The sequence below is a fragment of the Trichechus manatus genome, unplaced genomic scaffold (assembly GCF_000243295.1).
Source record: "Trichechus manatus latirostris isolate Lorelei unplaced genomic scaffold, TriManLat1.0 scaffold00096, whole genome shotgun sequence".
NCBI lineage: Eukaryota > Metazoa > Chordata > Mammalia > Sirenia > Trichechidae > Trichechus > Trichechus manatus.
In genome coordinates, this window is record NW_004444032.1 from 3,959,581 (window position 1) to 3,977,586 (window position 18,006).

Below are 18,006 nucleotides of genomic sequence, written 5' to 3' on the forward strand. Positions count from 1 at the left end.
CTTAATTAAATTTGCCAAACATATCCAAATATCCTTATATATATTTCTGCAATGTGATTTTTACATGGCTTTTAGCATCCATATAGCATATAGTTTAATGATTGCTTATTTAATCAGTTTTCTATTGTTGGTATTTAGGTTGACCCAGTTTTTCAATACTATGAGTAACGTATGATGAACATCTTTGTGTACACATCTTTGTATATATTTCTGATTATTTGCTTAGGATAACTTTTTAAATATGACATTCCAGGCCTAAGGATAAGACCATTTTGAAGACTTCTGATAGATTTTGTCAAATTACCTTTCAGATAGTTTATAAAGATTTTTATTCCTACAAGCAATATATCAGTGCCTGTAAAACTTTAATGTGTCACTCTTTTGTACATAGGAAATGCAGTAAAAGATTAGGAAAATGACAAATTAGAAACTTATTATACTTCAAATTGAAATAAATGTGGTGTATGTCCATTTTTATTTTATTAATGGGGCCCAAAGGCTTGCTTTTTAAATAAATAACTCTTAAAATTATAATATCTACAGAAATAGAAGTTATTTTTATGTGAATACTGTTTCCTGTGGAAATATTGAAAGGAAGAGGAAAATGTTCAACCCGATTTTAAGTAAGGGAACTGAAGAACCATATGTCTATGAATAAGGTGATGAGATCAGACAAAATTATTTTTAAAGTAGGCTCTTAAATTTCTTTCTGAATAAAATGTTATTAGATTCATTCCTGGATATTCAAGGGTGAAGGATCCCATAACCTCGCACAATGCCTAGCACAGATTGGAATTTAATAGTTATTCAATGATGGATGAATGAATGAATGAGTAAAAGAAAGCATGAATGAATTTTTATAGCTTCATATCCTTGACAAAGAAAGCTTTCCTGTTGTCTTGTAAGTTAGATAGCTCTGTTACGAGCTCATGTGGGACATGTCCCAAGTGTACACATGCAAGCAGAGAGGGACTGTCAGGACTGTGTGGTCAAGGTGGAGTGACTGGTCACAGCCAGAGCTCTAAAGTGACCCTGCAAAGAGGGGAACTTCGTGATGCCACCAGACACTCCTCTGGTGGAGCCTATGGAAGCTGGATCAGGTGTGAAGATCCTATTTTCTATACTTAATAAAGTATTGAATGTAGCTAGGACTATGTATATATACATTTCCTGAGATAGTTTATGATTTTAATTCTTCCTTTTAGCACTTAAGTGGAATGTATGTGTGAAAGTTTAGGTTTCAATCACCTCGCCAGGTTAAGGGCCCTAAGGTCAAAATTTTAAATAAGTTTTTTTGAGTTAGATGGCTAGTCATTGTAGGGGCTCAAGTGTTAAGGGGTATGAATAATAAGCACACTTTAAGCAAGAGGAATGTCTGTTTCTAAGTTAAAGCTTCTTGTGGACCTGGGTGCGGTTATAGGACATTGTATTATACACCGCTAGAGGGACAAATCCAAGTACCACAGAAGCCATGCAAAGGATATAGACTCCTGATTTGCCGGGTAAGGCAGATGGCGTTTTATACCATTTGTCCACATTATTTCAAAGGTGTAGCATCTAAAAAGAATTCTATAATCAGTATACATTTATCTTAACTGTACTTCATGCTTCCTGGCCACTTCCACAGTACTGAAAAGTTCAAAATAAACAATACTAGTTCAGTTTCTTATGTTTGTTTTTATTTTTTAACTAGTAGTTTTCCCCCTAATCATTTCTCTAAAATAATCATCCTTCGAAAGATACCTGAGGTCTACTGTTGGTTCCTCATGGCCGCTACTGGAGACCATTCTCATTTAAAAGCACAAAAATTAATATTTAAACATTGTAGCTTGTATATAATCAATGTAGGTGGTGCACAGTATGGGCCTGAAAACGTTGTAACACTGCTCTCGAAGTGAGGTTAAAAAACCAGGCTATAGGCATTGAATCATAGGCTGTGAACTTTTTTAAAATTAAAAACAAAAAATTTATAGAAAAAAAATCAAAACCAGAAAAGTATCATTTATTGATTGATGGCTGTGGTTAAATCTTACAAGGCAAGAAATCTATCATGACTCTGTTTAATTCTCTAGGGGAGTTTTATTTTCCTAAACCAAGACATAAATTCCCCCCAAATTGTCATATGATTTGAACTTAGACACAAGCTGAGGATTTAGGATACCTTGGCAATAATATTTGTTTGTGGGAGGAATAAAAACCTTTCAGCATAGTCTTTGATCAGAGATAGCATTAAAGCCCTACTTGTGTGTTGTACTTGTTTTGAACAGATTTGATATCTATTATTTCCAGCTTTGGAGTAATTTATTAACATCTATTGAAACATGATGACTTATATCCTTTCTTAGAGTGAACGGTATAGTACTTAGGTCAGAACTAAGCACACAAAAAGTTCTTTTTAATTTAATGTAAAATTTTTCTAAATAAATACATATTCATTTTTTTAAAAAGTTATATGAAATTCAGTTGAGCAAAAAAAAAAAATCACAATCTCATTTCATCAACCAGAGATAAGAACAGTTAGATTTTTTATGATTTCTTTTCATATGTATCTGTTTTAAAAATTAAAATTTAGAACACATACTCATAAAATTAACAAAAAAAAATTGCTTTTTCACTCAGAATATCATGACATAGTCCTATGCCCACGACCACATCAATTTTAACGGTTACGTAATATGTCCTATACCACTCATCTGTCAGTTTGTTGTACTGTGCTGGTTTGCTTGGTGCTGTGATGCTGGAAGCTATGCCATTGGTATTTCAAATACCATCATGGCCACCCATGATGGACAGGTTTCAGCAGAGCTTCCAGACTAAGACTAGGAAGAAAGGCCTAGCAATCTACTTCTGAAAGATAGCCAGTGAAACCCTTAGGGATCACAACAGAACACTGTCTGACTCTCTTGCTTTGGACATGTCATCAATTGCTAGAGGAAGGCATCTTGTTTGGTGAAGCAGAGGGCCAGCGAGGCCTTGGGAGACCCTCGGTGAGATGCACTGGCACAGTGGCTACAATGATGGACTCAAACATGCTGTTGATTGTGAGGATGATACGGGACTGGGCAACATTTCGTTCTGTTGTACATGCGGTTGCCATGAGTTGGAGCTGACTCAGTGGCAGCTAACAGCAACAGAATGCCATGAGATGGTTGCACCATAATGTATTTACCCAATTCTTATTAATGGATACTTAGGTTTTCTGTAGTTCCCCCTCCCTACTCCCCCGATATAGGTAGTACTGTGATAAATACTTGTGCATTTAAAAAAAAATTTTGATGGGGGGGATCAATTCCTGCAGGCAGAACAATTGAGGCTCAAGATAAAAGCATACTGACTTCACTTGCTTAAAAGAAGTGAAGAAATAATCTATCGAGACTTTAGAAATGAAAAGTAGAATTTTCTATCTGGAGACTTCCAGCTTAGTATTTAAAATGAAAAAAGTACAGGGCACTATATAAAGGCTTAATTTTATGTTGAGTCTTATGGGAAAAATACTGTGCTTGATTTTGTTATCCTTTATTGTGAATATCACTGTCATCACATTTGTTGACTGTTTACTCTAGCATTTGCTGTGTTAAGAACTTTTTGTGGATTGGTTCATCTCATAATTCTCATAACAACCCTGTGAGGTAGGTAGAACAATAATCCACATTTTATAGCTGAGAAAAATGAGCCTTAGAAAGTTTAAATAATTTGCTTTAAGTAATATGACTAGAGAGGGCACTGGTGGTTCAGTGGTAGAATTTTTGCCTTCTCTGTGTTTGATTCCTGGCCAATGCGTGTATGTTGCTATGATCCTGAACAGGTTTCACAAGAGCTTCCAGACTAGGATGGACTAGAAAGAAAGGCTTGGTGATCTACTTCTGACAATCAGCCAATGAAAACCCTATGGATCACAACAGTCCGATCTACTACTCATCATGGGGATTATAATGGGCAGTGTTACGTTCAGTTGTGCACAGGGTTGCCATGAGTCAGGGGCCGACTCCAGGGCAGCTAACAACAACAACGTTATGGCTAATAAGGAAATGGAGCCAAGATTTGAACACAGTTTTCTGTCTCTGGAGAAGAGCTATCCAAGAGTTCTCCTAGTCTTTTTTTGATTTCTCCTGTTCATGGTCGATGGTAGGAGCAGAGGAATAGATTCAGTGTGAGAATGTAAGTGAAGAAAAGATGGACAGAGCAGCCATAAGCTTTGTTTTGTTCTATGTTGTCAACACCAGTGATTTTCAGTGTTTTTCTCCTTACTCCTGGAAATCTTGACTGCTAGCAGGAACGCACGAGAGCAGTAACATACTTTGAGATACAGGGTGGAAACTCCCAAATTAAATATTCTCAAGTTTCTTACTTCTAAAAACTTTATTACTTTAAGTTGGTTGTAATTTTGATGTAGTCCCTGGGAAGCTAGGATTTAAAATATTAGCAACCTACAATATATATGTATATAGAGACTCTCTGGTCACATCAGATTACCAAAGTTTATGACTTTTAATTTAGATTTGATGTGTATCACTTCTTTGATTTGAAAAGATTGCTTGCTCTATCTGAAACATTAACTGCATTCCCACAAGGAAAATCAAGATGTAAAACTTCTAAGTAATGGCATTGTTTACTAATTTTTCTAAGATACCATAATTCAAATTAGGCTTTTAAAATTTCCTATATAAATTTTTCCTTTTGACATTAGTGTGTTATTTTTCTTCTCAGAAGCAGTTTTAGAACACTCAGAAAGACTTTTTTAAAATAATTTTTTAAATTGAAGTACAAAGAATTATCCTTTTTATAGTGATACAGGGACAGTTTCCGAATTCAAGAAGGATTTTCTTTATGTTGTGTGTTACTCGTATTCATAAATGAATAGTAAAGATAGTTATTATTTTATTCCTTTGTTGTTAGCATTATTTCATTGTGGTAGTAATAAAGCACTATTTGACTTTATTCCTAATGTTTAAATTGCCTAACTTGATGAGACCCTCAAAATTTCTTACTATACTTACTCATTCAGAATATGTTTTCATTAAAAGAGATGTATACATTGTTTAGATAATGTTAGGGATCGTCTTATTTAAATATAGTTTTAAAAACTTTTAATTTCCTTCTAAAGTGTAAAGTATAGAAATATTATTTTCCATCCACTGTTCGGGGGTTGAGCATACGAAAATTGGTAAGGCATTGTTCCTTCAGTTGAGATGCTTATAGTTGAGTAAAAGAGTCATATGTGTAGGCTGATGCTTATAACAGGATTTTAAGAGCTATAATTGAAGTTTACCTAAATTGGTGTGGGAGCAGGTGGGGGATGATTAATTTAACCTTCTGGGGGAGAGGAAAGGGTAAGAGAAAGCTCTGTGGCTTCTTTTATAAAATCAAACAAGATTTTCCAGGTGTTGACTGATGATTCTAATATTTTACTGTTTGAAATTAGATATGCTTTCTTCTGGGATTTTTTTTTTCCTCTGTATGAATCTTTTGTTTGAAATGTATTATCTTTTGTTTCTAACAAGTAGCATTAGAAAAGTTGGGTAGATGAGTGATTCTGCAAGGGAAGATGAATCCAAGTGTCAAGATCTGAATTTATGGGGATTCTTTTGTCCCCAGACTTGAAGCTCCAGGATGTAATTATCCCAAGGGAACTGCAGGGTTTTTTTTTTTTTTGTTTTTGGCTTCATAGAGGAGTCACCATCTGAGCTGGGCTTTGAAAGATGAGTAGAATTTTCCAAGTGGGGAAAATGCTTTCTTGGCAGAGGGAAAGTCTGATGATGGGAGACTCAAAGACAGAGTTAGAAATTAAGGAAGACTCAAGAGTCTACCTGTATGGGGTTAGGGTGAATGGTAATACTATTAACTGAGGAAGGGAATTTGGAAGTATACTTGGAAGTCGGGATGGAATGTGATCTCTCTCTTGGGCAACAAGAGTGATGGTGAGAAGGAGAGAGGAAAGTTAGGAAAGAATTCTTGTGAGATTGCTCCATGGGATTCAAATTTTGTCTTGAAGTATGAGTTAACTGGATGGCAAGAAAGTGGAGAGAGGTGAAAACATTTCAGGTAGAAGTATTTGCTTAATAGGACAGCTTGGAGGTGTAAGAAAATAACCCGAGTATAGAGAACTGCTTGTGGTTGAGTGGGGATTGTAAGTGGGGGTTGACAGTGTCCCGCAGATCATGTGTGTCTTGATTTTTATCTTGAAGACAGTAGTGGTGGTGGTTGGAAGCTATTGATTTTAATGAGGGGAACGATTTATCATATGAGATGATCAGCAGGCAGTTGAAAATATGTGTTTGAAGCTTAGGAAAGATGTTAGGATTGGAGCATAAATTTAACTAGGGGGTTATAATGATGGATAAAATGTGCTTCACGTTTAGTCATGGGGAAGACAGATAAACAAAAATTACAGTATGTTAAATGTTGTAGTATGAACTGCTAAGGATTGATATACAGGAGGAGGAATCTACTTAGAACTATGGATTTAAGAATCATGGGTATATGGGTGGTGTTTGAAATGGAGAATATCAATGAGATCTTATATGAAAAGACTTTAAAGAAAGAGTTGAAATTTAAAGATAGAATTCTGGGAAAAAGCAACTTTTAAAAGATAATAATTGAAGAGGAGTCATCTAAAAGCCATTTTTAACACAGCATTGCAGCCCATTCATTAGTAGGTTATAAAATCAATAGAGTGGGTGTGAAATCAATATGGTGGATTATAAATAGCTCTTTGAAAACATGGATTAGGAGAGAATAGAAAATATCAGGGTGCATGTCATAAACGTAATTATAGTTTTGTGAAACTTTTGTTTCAGAGGGATGTATGCATGCGTGTATTGAGTGCAGTGTAAAATGCATTTCTTATCATGGGTCGTGGTCACCAACTTTTGAAAACACCAATAAAAGGGATTAAGAATGAGCAGTCAGAAATAATTTAAATCACTTTTGTTCTTGTTATTATGAGATGTCACATTTTTGAATGGTATTATATTAGAGGCATTCTTAGAATAATCTTATCAGAGACGCACATGAAATAAAAAAAAATTGACTCTAATAATAAATACCTATAACCCATTGGCGTTGAGTCGATTCTGACTCATAGTGACCCTATAGGACAGAGTAGAACTGTAGAACTGTCCCATAGGGTTTCCAAGGCTGTAATCCTTACCGAAGCAGACTGCCACATCTTTTTCCTGGAGAGCGGCTGGTGGGTTCAAACTGCTGACCTTTTGGTTAGTAGCCAAGTGCTTAACCACTGTACCACTAGACCTAATAATAAATAGTAACTGTATTATAAATGTATAAAAGGAAAAACCATTTTACTTGTATTTGTTGCTGTTGTTGTTAAAATGTTAAACTCTACAACTTATTCATTCCAAAGATATTTATTTGGGACTTACTATGCAAGGCCTTGTGTTAAATTTTCAAAGGCTGGGCCAAATAAGATATGGTTCTATCCTCCAGGAGCTAACAGTCTAATTCAAGAGATAAGAGAAATGTAGTGTATGGTAAGTTTTATATGATAGAGTATTGAAGATGGAGGAAGGAAAAATGTTGTTTCTTAGTGTTTTTTTAAACAGTAAATTGCTGTATAAATCCAACACAGTTTCATTATAACCATTGTTTCTGTTAATGTGCTTCGTTCGGTATAAAGAAGGTGACATATAAATTGGGCCCTGATTCATAGACTTTTGGCAGGTGAAATGAAGGGGAAGAAGCCATTCTAGGCAGAGAGTATTATGGAAGTTTGAAAGTACAGTGAAAAACCAGTGGATGAGGAGTGGTTCAGATTGACTAGTGGATTGAGCAAATGAGTTAATATAATGGGGGCTGACACTGTAAAGGTAGCTTGGGTCTGAATGTGGAGCAGTTGGAATACAAATCCAAGTAATATGGATGGCACCCCCTGTTTTCCTCAATCCTGCCGTGGCTTGCTGTGGTTGAGTCTCCTCTTGCTGCCACTATCAGCCCCTCAGTGAAGGCTGAGAGCCTCAGTTGTTTGGTACCTGTCCCATCATCACAAAAATTGTTGCTTCCCATCGTGACATTGGTGTTGCTAATGCTTTTGTTCTCTGAGATACTGTAAGTCAATAGTGAGAAACATCTTTTTTTTTTTGTTGTTCTTTTGCCCACCATTCTCACTTCTGATTTCAGATGTCTGTCCATGGGCTTAGTCTGAATCCCTGTCCAAGTGACAAGTATGTTGGCTTCATAGCTCATCAGTCAAATTTTTGCGCCTAGGTGATTTCTTACCCTAAGATAAGTTTGTACCCCAAACGTTCCTCATTTCTTGCTCCTTGAATCTTCAGGCATATGTAGACTTGTCTGAATCCTAAGCTGAAGGCCACTTCTTAGCTCAGATTGGGACCAGGACCCTTGCTACATGCTCTGTTGTGAAAAGAGTGCTCAAGGTGGGGAATTCCCACCATTTCCTCTTTTCCTCCATGGAACAATGATGTGTACCTCTGTGGAATTAGATCTTATCTGCATAATCTGTTGGGAGATTTGACTCACTTCTTCCTGGTTTTTAATCCTTAAAACTTTCCATACCTGTTCACTGGAGTTTGGTAAAGATTTGAATACCTAGCATGTTTTCCTTTCAAGTAAGTATTGGTAATTTATTTATTTTTGTCTGGTTCACTTGTGAAGAATCCTGATAAGCCTTTTTGAAAACTCATCATTTGGAATTAGTTTAGAATAGCAATTTATTGAAAGGCACTGTATTAGAAATGTTTTATTGCACTCCACTAGAGCTGTGAAGTGCAAGGAACCATGAAGATTGATAAATACAAATGATAGATGTGTCTCTCCTTATTTTGTAGCCTTCTTTGAATCCTGGGGGGAGCCAATCATCTGATGTAGTGCTTCTGAACCACTGGAAAGTTAGGAATTTTGAAGTTCAGCGTGGTGACATTGTGTCATTGGTGTAAGTACATCAGAAACTTTCTGTATTGTATGTAAACTTATTTATATTTATATTGGTTTGTCTGGTAATTTGCTGTTAATATGATATTGCCAATTATTAAATTAGTGAGTACATTTTAAATACGTATACTGTAGTGTTTTTTCAAATCAATTTTGAAATATGACAATGCTATAAAAAGTGAATTTTCCTTTTATACTAAAAATATATCAGTTGATTGGCATTCTTAAAATTTGACAAAATGTGTTTAACGAAGTAGTGATTAGAAATTATTACTTTGATGATCAAAAATACATGCATTTGCTGTTATTTTGGATTATTTTGAAGGTTTACATCTTGGTAGGCAACTTTTATGCTACCTGCAAATTTTCTTAGCTTGTGTCACCATAAAATATTTCTACAAGATGGTAATTATGACATGAAATTCAATGATATTTATATATATCAGGTGTACTGAAAAAGGAAATTTGGAAGACTGGTAGAATGGAGGCTTTTGTTTGGGGCCGAAAGGTGGCACTGTTTCTCTGTAAAATGTTGAGACTGGTGAGGAACACAAATTTCATTCCAGTCTTAATGTGGAAAGGGAATGTCAAAAAGTGTGTGTTACTGACAAAATGATAAAATACATAGTCCTGGTACACGCTTGAATGATTTTGGCTTGAGATGTTCAATTTTGTTTTGTTTTAAAAGTAAATTCATACTGAGAAGACTGCAACAGAATTTCCCTGATTTCTTTTGGTTTCAGCTACTTATGAAAATATTTTAATTTGCTTCCCTGTTCTGCCAGTTACTGCATTGGGGTAGCAATTAATGCAGTAGTTTTACTGCCATTTTTTTTTTTTTTTTTAACAATTGTAAAAACCTACTGTTTATTGAGGACTTTTCCAATTTATGTTTCTTATTCTTGAATTGGAATGACTGTTTCTTGTTGGGTGATAATAATTGTTTTGTAAAAGCAATACATTTTTCATACCTACCTTTGGCTAGTGCTTTGTGAAAATAAATAAGTATTCTCTAGATGTATTTCCTTCCAGGCTGTTCTCCTAGGATTTATTTGAAAACGTAGTAACCAAATCTGGTTAAATAACTAATGAATAAATTAAATTTGAGTGGAGTTTTGTATGGCAGATATCCAAGTATGAGGATTAAATGCTTCCTGTGTTCTTCACTGGTTTCTTTAATATTAACCTACTCTTTGGAGTATACTTTTTGTCATTCAGAGTACTGTTTTTGCAGCCTCCTTAACAACCTTTTCCATGCTGGGTTAGCCTGTTGTGTGCTCATTATTCTTTTGCCTTTGGTTTGACAAGGTTACATCCTCACTTAGTTGGTGATGGAGAGGATACCCACCCAAGTGGAAGAGGTCACACTATAAGCGGACAATTGTGCAGTATTTATGTATGTGTGTGTGTGTGTGTGTGTGTGTGTGTGTGAGAGAGAGAGAGAGAGAGAGAGAAACATGCTGACTGTCTTTAAGCAAGTGAATTTGAATGGGTAATTGAAAAAATATATGTATATACAGTATGACATATAAGCTCCTTGAAACTCAGGATCGCATGGGTCCATAAAAGTACCCTAGTGTATCATATTGAAAAGAGAGCAGTATTAATTTATGTAAATGTTAAACTGATTGATATTTATTATATAAAATAATTTCAAAAATAGTATGTTAGAAATTGAGATTGATATAATAAATTATAGCTACTTAGGTGGAACTGTATCTTTAATGAGTCAATAATGGACTCTATCTTGTCATGTACAAATAACAAATTTTCTTTCATGATACTTGTTGGTAGCAGACCATTTACATAAATAATACTTAGTGACAGTTATCATATTATCTAATAAATAATCATTAAGCAACAATTGTTGCTTTCTTTGAGGAAGAAACAAAAAGTCACACTAAAAAAATTCTTCATTCTTTTCTGTGATTTAATACTATAAAAACCATTATTTAAAATTTAGTTTTAATTTTATTAGCAAAAATGCTTTATAGATACATGTCCTCATATTTTTGTACATTTTATAGGCTGTTTCATTTGAAAAGATTGATGTTGGTTTGATTAATGTTCATAGTATACATTCAATTCATGTCAAACCACACTGAATATTTACTTTTCTTACAAAATGCATCAGTCTGGTTTAACATAGATGATAATTTTCTTTACTTCATTGGAATAGCATTTCTGCTATAATATTATATATGCATTTCAGGAAAACTTTGCAGTTTGTAATTTCATACTAAAATTAGTAGGACTTGTGCAACTATTATAACCAGAGTACTAGTAAAATCCATAACAATTTCAGTAAAAATACGAGTGCAATTTAAATGACATGTTAATTTTTTAATAAATAGTGTAGAAAAGATAGCATTTTGCCTTAAAAAAAAAAAGGTGAAGGTAGCTTGACAGAAGGTGATATAAGGAAGGGCTGATGCTGCTAAAATACGGCTACAAGAGCAGCCTCATCAGCAGTTGCAGGTAGAGAAAAGATTGCAAGCTTCGTACAAAATGGACTGATGCCAGAGTTGTATGCTTGTACATAAAAAATAAAATAAAGATTATTATTTTATTTTACTTATTTATACTTTTAATCTTTTTAAACAAAGTTCAGGGTCATCCTTGCAATAAACACTTCTTAGAGAAGGGTTAAATGCATAATAATTCTTTTCTAGCTTGCTGCTGTTAGCATACTTGGCCTTCAGTTGCTGTTATTAATGAGGCAAACATTAATGATCTGGGAAAAATCACGTATGAACCAATGTAGCTTCTGCTTTATATAGAAATTCTTTCCCTATTTACCAATTGCCTGGGAGCTAGTTCATGTTGCAGAAACTCATGCTGTTGCATAAAAGACTGTTGCTTCTATTGCAAGGGGCTTTATTCAGAGCTTACTGACCCAGGCTGTTTCCTAAATCGTGAAAAGTCAGAGGGCAGGAGGTAGATGCATGTGGGCTATATACTTCTTTGCAGCTCCTCGTATTTTTTCTTGTCTTCTTTTTTTCTTTTCCTATAAAAAGCTATTGTTTAAGCTTGTTATCTAGTAATATTAATTCAATAGGTATATTTATCTAATAGCATTATTGATCACACAAAACATGATGTGCGGTCACACAATGGGTTTATGTAGGTGGCATCATACTCTCTTAGTGGATTTGCAAACTAATAGTGGTGATTAAGGTGGATTTTCTACACCTTGGAATTGACTTTTCATTAACCTGTCTGATGACCTTGCTGCAATAGGCTTAATGTAAGTAGTACCATTTCACAATGATGTATCAATTAACAAGTCCGTTGGGACAGAGATTCTTTCATACTAATGTTTTAAAAAGAAATCACCTTTAAAGATGTTTTAACTTTTTATTTTGAAATAAATTTAGACTTAAAGAAAAGTTATAAAGATAGTATAGAGAGTTCCTGTACATTGGAGTCAACTCAACGGCAACAGGTTTGGTTTTTTTTTGGTTTTGTACACTCTTTACCAAGCATCCCTTAATATTAATGTTATACATAACCATAGCAAAGTTACTGAAACCAGAAAATTGTCATTGATGCAATACTGTTCACTAACCTATAGATCTTATTTGAGTTTCATTGAGTTTTCCCACTAATGCCCTTTTTCTTGTTCAAGATTCTACCCAGGATGCCACATTTCATTTTTATTTTTCTTCCGTCTTCTCCAATTTGTGACCCTGTCTTTCTTGTCTTTCATGACCCTAGCATCTTGACGGGTTACAGGCCAGTTATTTTGTAGAATGATTCTCAGCCTCTTTAATTTTTGAGGTCAGTTTGTCTTCAAATGGAGAAGCATTGAGGTTGACAGCCGTTGCTGAGAAAGGTGCAGCAGTGGTGGAAGCTGAGTGAGGGAGAAACTATGGCAGGGTAGGCAGTGTGGGGAGGTCGATAAGACAGGGACAGATGACAAGTAGATCGTGGCGTCACTCTTTCAGGCACAGGTCTTTTTAGTTACTTGGTACCACACACCGTGGGTCATGACTAAAATGGTCCGTGGCTTCTGGAAATAAGTCCACCCAGTCAAGTTTATAGCTGTTAGGAAGCAAGGAGGGGGAGCTGTGCAGGTAGGGGAAAAGGCTACTGTTTATAGTAGAGCTTGAAGGGAAGGAACTAGAGCTAGGTCACTAATTAAACTATACTGAGCAAGTGTTCAGTTCTAGAGGAGAAAGTTAGGGTGAGAAAATTCTTATTGAACGAGTATTTCTGTTTATCAGGTGTAGCACAAGTGCCTTGTATATACCATTTTTATTAATTCTCAGAACAATATCTGGAGATGGTTATTTTTAACGTGAGGAAACTGAGACCCACAGAAAGTAAATGGTAGAGCCAGAATTTGAATCCAGGTTCATTTGACTCTAAACCTGTACTGCCCAATAGAGTAGCCACTAGCTGCATGTGGCTCTTGAGCACTTGAAATGTGGCTACTGTAACTTGTTGAAATGATAATATTTTAAATATAGTCAGTCAAGTAAAATACATTGTTAAAATTAATTTTATCTTTTCTTTTTAATGCAGCTAGTGGAAAATTTAAAATTACATATACGAGAAGTATTATATTTGTATTGGACAATGCTGTGTCTAAACCTTTTTCCTTTATACCAGGGCTTCAAACTGATTCAAAACAGTTCAGTCACGGCCAGTGGAAACAAGGGCAGCATATGCATTGCATAGCAACCAAATCTCTTGCCGCTTGGATTTTAACTCAAGTAGGAAACAGTGGTGCCCTGCTCAAAGATGGAGAGTGACACACGTTCAAAGTGGCATGGTTCCTACTTGGGTCAAAAGCCAACAGGCAAGAGATTTGGTTGCTGTGTAACATGCATGCTTCCCTTGTTTCCATCAGCCATGAGTAAACTGTTTTGAACCAGTTTGAAGCCCTGCTTTATACCATGCAGCTTCCCTGAAGTCTGTCTAAAATCCCAAAGTCTGAGGTGGAGAGACTCTAAGCTAGTGGCTATGAAGCAAGAGCAGACTCCAAAGGATAAGTAAATACTTGGTGGTAGTGAGAGTGTTGGGGTGATTAGAGCCAAAGACAAAGGAGAAAGACATGTCATTTATGAAGAAAAATCAATAACCATAACAATTTTTTAACATTTATTGACTACTTATTAGTTTTCAGTCACTGGGTTTAAGAGTTCTATATTCACTTTTATTTAATCCTTATTAAAAAAACAAAAGTAGATACTGTTGTTACCACAGTTTATAGATGAGAACACTGAGATACAGAGAGGTTAACTAACGTGCTTAAGGACACACAGCTAGTATATGTTGGAGCAAAGATTTGAACCACCTCACTTCAAAGCCTGTGTTCTTAACCATCATATTATAATGCCTCTTTCTATATATTGTAATGACTAGTTTGGTTGAGGACACTTATCCATTCTCAGCAAAGAAGTCATGGAGGCCTGGTATCTCTATATCTCTTATATTATTCCCATTTCGGATAAAGTGGTTCCTGAAATGCATTCTCTTCCAAGTATTGTTGATAGCAACAATACTTTATTATGAACTTATAGTGTGCATACAGTCTCAACAGCTGGTTTGTGACATACTAAACTAATTGCCACTTTCTGACAGATGGCCACTGTGATGGCTGCATCTCTAGCAGTAAATATGAGCAAAGAATTACAAAAATTTGAGCCAGGGAAATAGATGAAATAGAACGGAGCCTTTGAAAAAAATGAAAGGTGCTAGTTTCTTTGTGTCTTGAGTGCTTGTAAATCTTTAAGGATCCCTTGACCCACCAGGGGAAATAATTGGAGTCTGCAAAAAGGTAATTCATGTTTTGAAACAAATGCCTAGAGCAATGATAATAGTGAATAATGACCCATAATTTTATTAAAAGCTAGTTATCAGTTGAGCTGTGAGAAAATAATTGTGTATACTTACCTCTTCTGTGTTCATTTCAGATTTTGTTTACAGCCAAAGATTTTACTAAGTTTGTAGTTAATATTGTATATTTTAACCCCAAACCAAACCTGTTGTTGTCTTGTCGATTCAGAATCTTAATGATTGTGTATTTGTGGAATATAAATTTAGAAAGATTCAATAGGTGGGACAAAGTACCTAGGTTTTTTGTTTTTTGTTTTTTTTTTTATGTTAATCTACAGTGAAATGCTAAGGAGAGAAAGCCTGGATTGCATTTTATTTTGAAGAGAGATTAAGTTTTTGGCACTTTCAATTATGCATAGTGATTTGCATTCAATATTAACTATATTTACAAATGTTATTTTACAAAATGATACAGTATAAACATTATTGCTATGATCTGACATCAGTTAAACTGATTTTGAATTTGGACACCATCTGAAGAGTAGATCTGACAGGTTAAACACTAATGACTGAAGATCAGACGAGTTGTGGAATAACAACAAGGACATCATACATGAAGAAAGCAAGAAGTCCATTAAAAAGACAGGAAAGAAAGAAAAGACCAAAATGGATGTCACAAGAGACTCTGATGCTTGCTCTTAAATATAGAGTATCTAAAGCCAATGGAAGAAATGATGAAGTAAAAGAGCTGAACAAAAGATTTCAAAGGGCAGCTCAAGAATACAAAGTAACATATTATACTGAAATATGCAAAGACCTTGTGTTAGAAAACCAAAAGGGAAGAACACGCTCAGCATTTCTCAGGCTGAAATAATTGAAGAAAAAATTCAATCCTCAAGTTGCAATTTTGAAGGATTCTATGGGCAAAATATTGAATGAACCAAGAAACAACAAAAGCAGATGGAAGGAATACAGTCACTATACCAAGCAGAATTGGTTGACGTTAAGCCATTTCAGGAGATAGGATATGATTAAGAACCGATGCTACTGAAGGAAGAAATTCAAGCTGTGCTGAAGGTGTTGGCAAAAAACAAGGCTCCAGGAACTGACAGAATACCAAATGAGATGTTTCAACAAATGGATACGGCGCTGGAGGTGCTCACTTGTCTATGCTAAGAAATTTGGAAGACAGCTATCTAGCCAATCTACTGGAAAAGATCTATATTTGTGCCCATTCCAAATAAAGATGGTCCAATAACATGCAGAAATTATCGAACAATATCATTAATATCACACACAAGTAAAATTTTGCTGAAGATAATTCAAAAATGGTTGCAGCAGTACATCAACAGGGAACTGCCAGAAGTTGAAGCCAGATTCAGAAGAGGACATGGAATGAGGGATATCATTGCTGATGTCAGATGGATTTTGACTGAAAGCAGAGAATACCAGAAAGATATTTACCTGTGTTTTATTGACTATACAAAGGCATTTGACTGTATGGATCATAACAAATTATGGATAACATTGCTAAGAATGGGAATTCCAGAACAATTAACTGCGCTCATGAAGAACCTGTACATAGACCAAGAGGCAGTCATTTGAACAGAGCAAGGGGATACTGCGTGGTTTAAAATCAGGAAAGCTGTGCATCAGGGTTGTATCCTTTCACCATACTTATTCAATATGTAGATCAAATAGTTTTAGAAGCTGCACTATATGAAGAAGAAAGCAGCATCAGGATTGATGGAAGACTCATTAACAACCTGTGATATGCAGATGACACAACCTTACTCTGTGAAAGCAGAGAGGACTTGAAGTACTTACTGATGAAGATGAAGACAAAGATCAAGCCTTCAGTATGGATTACACCTGAATGTAAAGAAAACAAAAATCCTCACAACTGGAGCAATAAGCAACATCATGATAGATAGAGAAAAGATTGAAGTTGTCAAGGATTTCATTTTACTTGGAGCCACAATCAACATCCATGGAAGCAGCAGTCAGGAAATCAGATGATGCATTGCATTGGGCAAATCTGCAGCAAAAGGCCTCTTTAAAGTGTTGAAAATCAAAGCTGTCACTCTGAAGACTAAAATGTGCCTGACCCAACCTATGATATTTTCAGTCACCTCATATGCATGCAAAAACCGAACAATGAATAAGGAGTTATGGTGTTGGTGAAGAATATTGAATATACCAGGGACTGCCAGAAGAATGAACAAGCTTGTCTTGGAAGAAGTAAATATAGAATGCTCCTTGGAAACAAGGATGGTGAGACTTCATCTCACATACTTTGGGTATGTTATCAGGAGGGACCAGTCCTTAGAGAAGGACATCATGCTTGGTAAGGTAGAGGGTCAGCAAAAAAGAGGAAGACCTTCAACGAGATGGATTGACACAGTGGCTGCAACAATTGGCTCCATCATAGCAACGATTGTGAGGATGGTGCAGGACCGGGCATTGTTTCATTCTGTTGTACATAGGGTCGCTTATGAGTTGGAACTGACTTGACAACACCTAACAACAACAACAAACTGATTTTGTAAACTACTCACGGGCATGCGAAAAGTTGGTGCCCCTAAGGCAGTCCCTAAAATAATTTTCCTTTGTTGAGTGGCATAAGTTGTCTTCACGATTTTTATACATTTAATTATGTAATAAAACATTTTCTTAGTTTCAAGACAGTTTATAGTTTAGAAATGTTTTAGTGATCCTAAATTCCAATTTTGAATTATTGAGATTTTCTGGCAACATAACTATTGGAGACATCAATACCTTCTGGTCAACTCGGTTCATAAATCTAATATGCTTTGAGAGGTAACTTGAAGTTGTCAAAGAAAAAGTTATGTAAATAGCATTCTATGAAAATAGTGGGCACTTATGTGTGTAATTGTCTATGAGAACACTGTTATTATTATGAAAAATAAAAAGTGCAAGACAGCATTTACAGAGAAGCATCTTTCAAATACACTTTATTTTTTATATGTAAGGAGTGAGATCGAGCTCTTGAGGAGAAGCATTTGAACATAAATTTAAACAGTAATTCTAACAGAAATAATTAAAATTTTAGAGAAGTAAACAGCTTCAGTTTCAAGCAGGAAAATTAACACTGGCAAATAAACTATTAGGTAGGATGCCAACTTAAATAATTTTGGAACCAAGAAGATGTAGATGCATATATAAAGGTAGGCCACTAAGATAAATCAATAGCTGACTTCCATTTCAAACTATGATGGACTAGCTTGTTTCAAAGCAAGGCCTCTGCTTAGAAAAATGAGAAAAGCTGTATATATATAAATGTAAGTATATATA

The 18,006-nt window shown here is 35.2% G+C and overlaps 1 protein-coding gene across 1 annotated transcript in view; it reads left to right on the top strand.

Moving 5' to 3' along the window:
* Positions 1-18,006, top strand: part of IMMP2L (inner mitochondrial membrane peptidase subunit 2) — a 909,463-nt gene that overhangs the window by 68,523 nt on the left and 822,934 nt on the right. Inside the window, exon 3 of the mRNA XM_023737033.1 lies at positions 8,805-8,908. Coding sequence (XP_023592801.1) covers positions 8,805-8,908 — 104 coding nt within the window. The remainder of the gene's footprint in view (positions 1-8,804; positions 8,909-18,006) is intronic.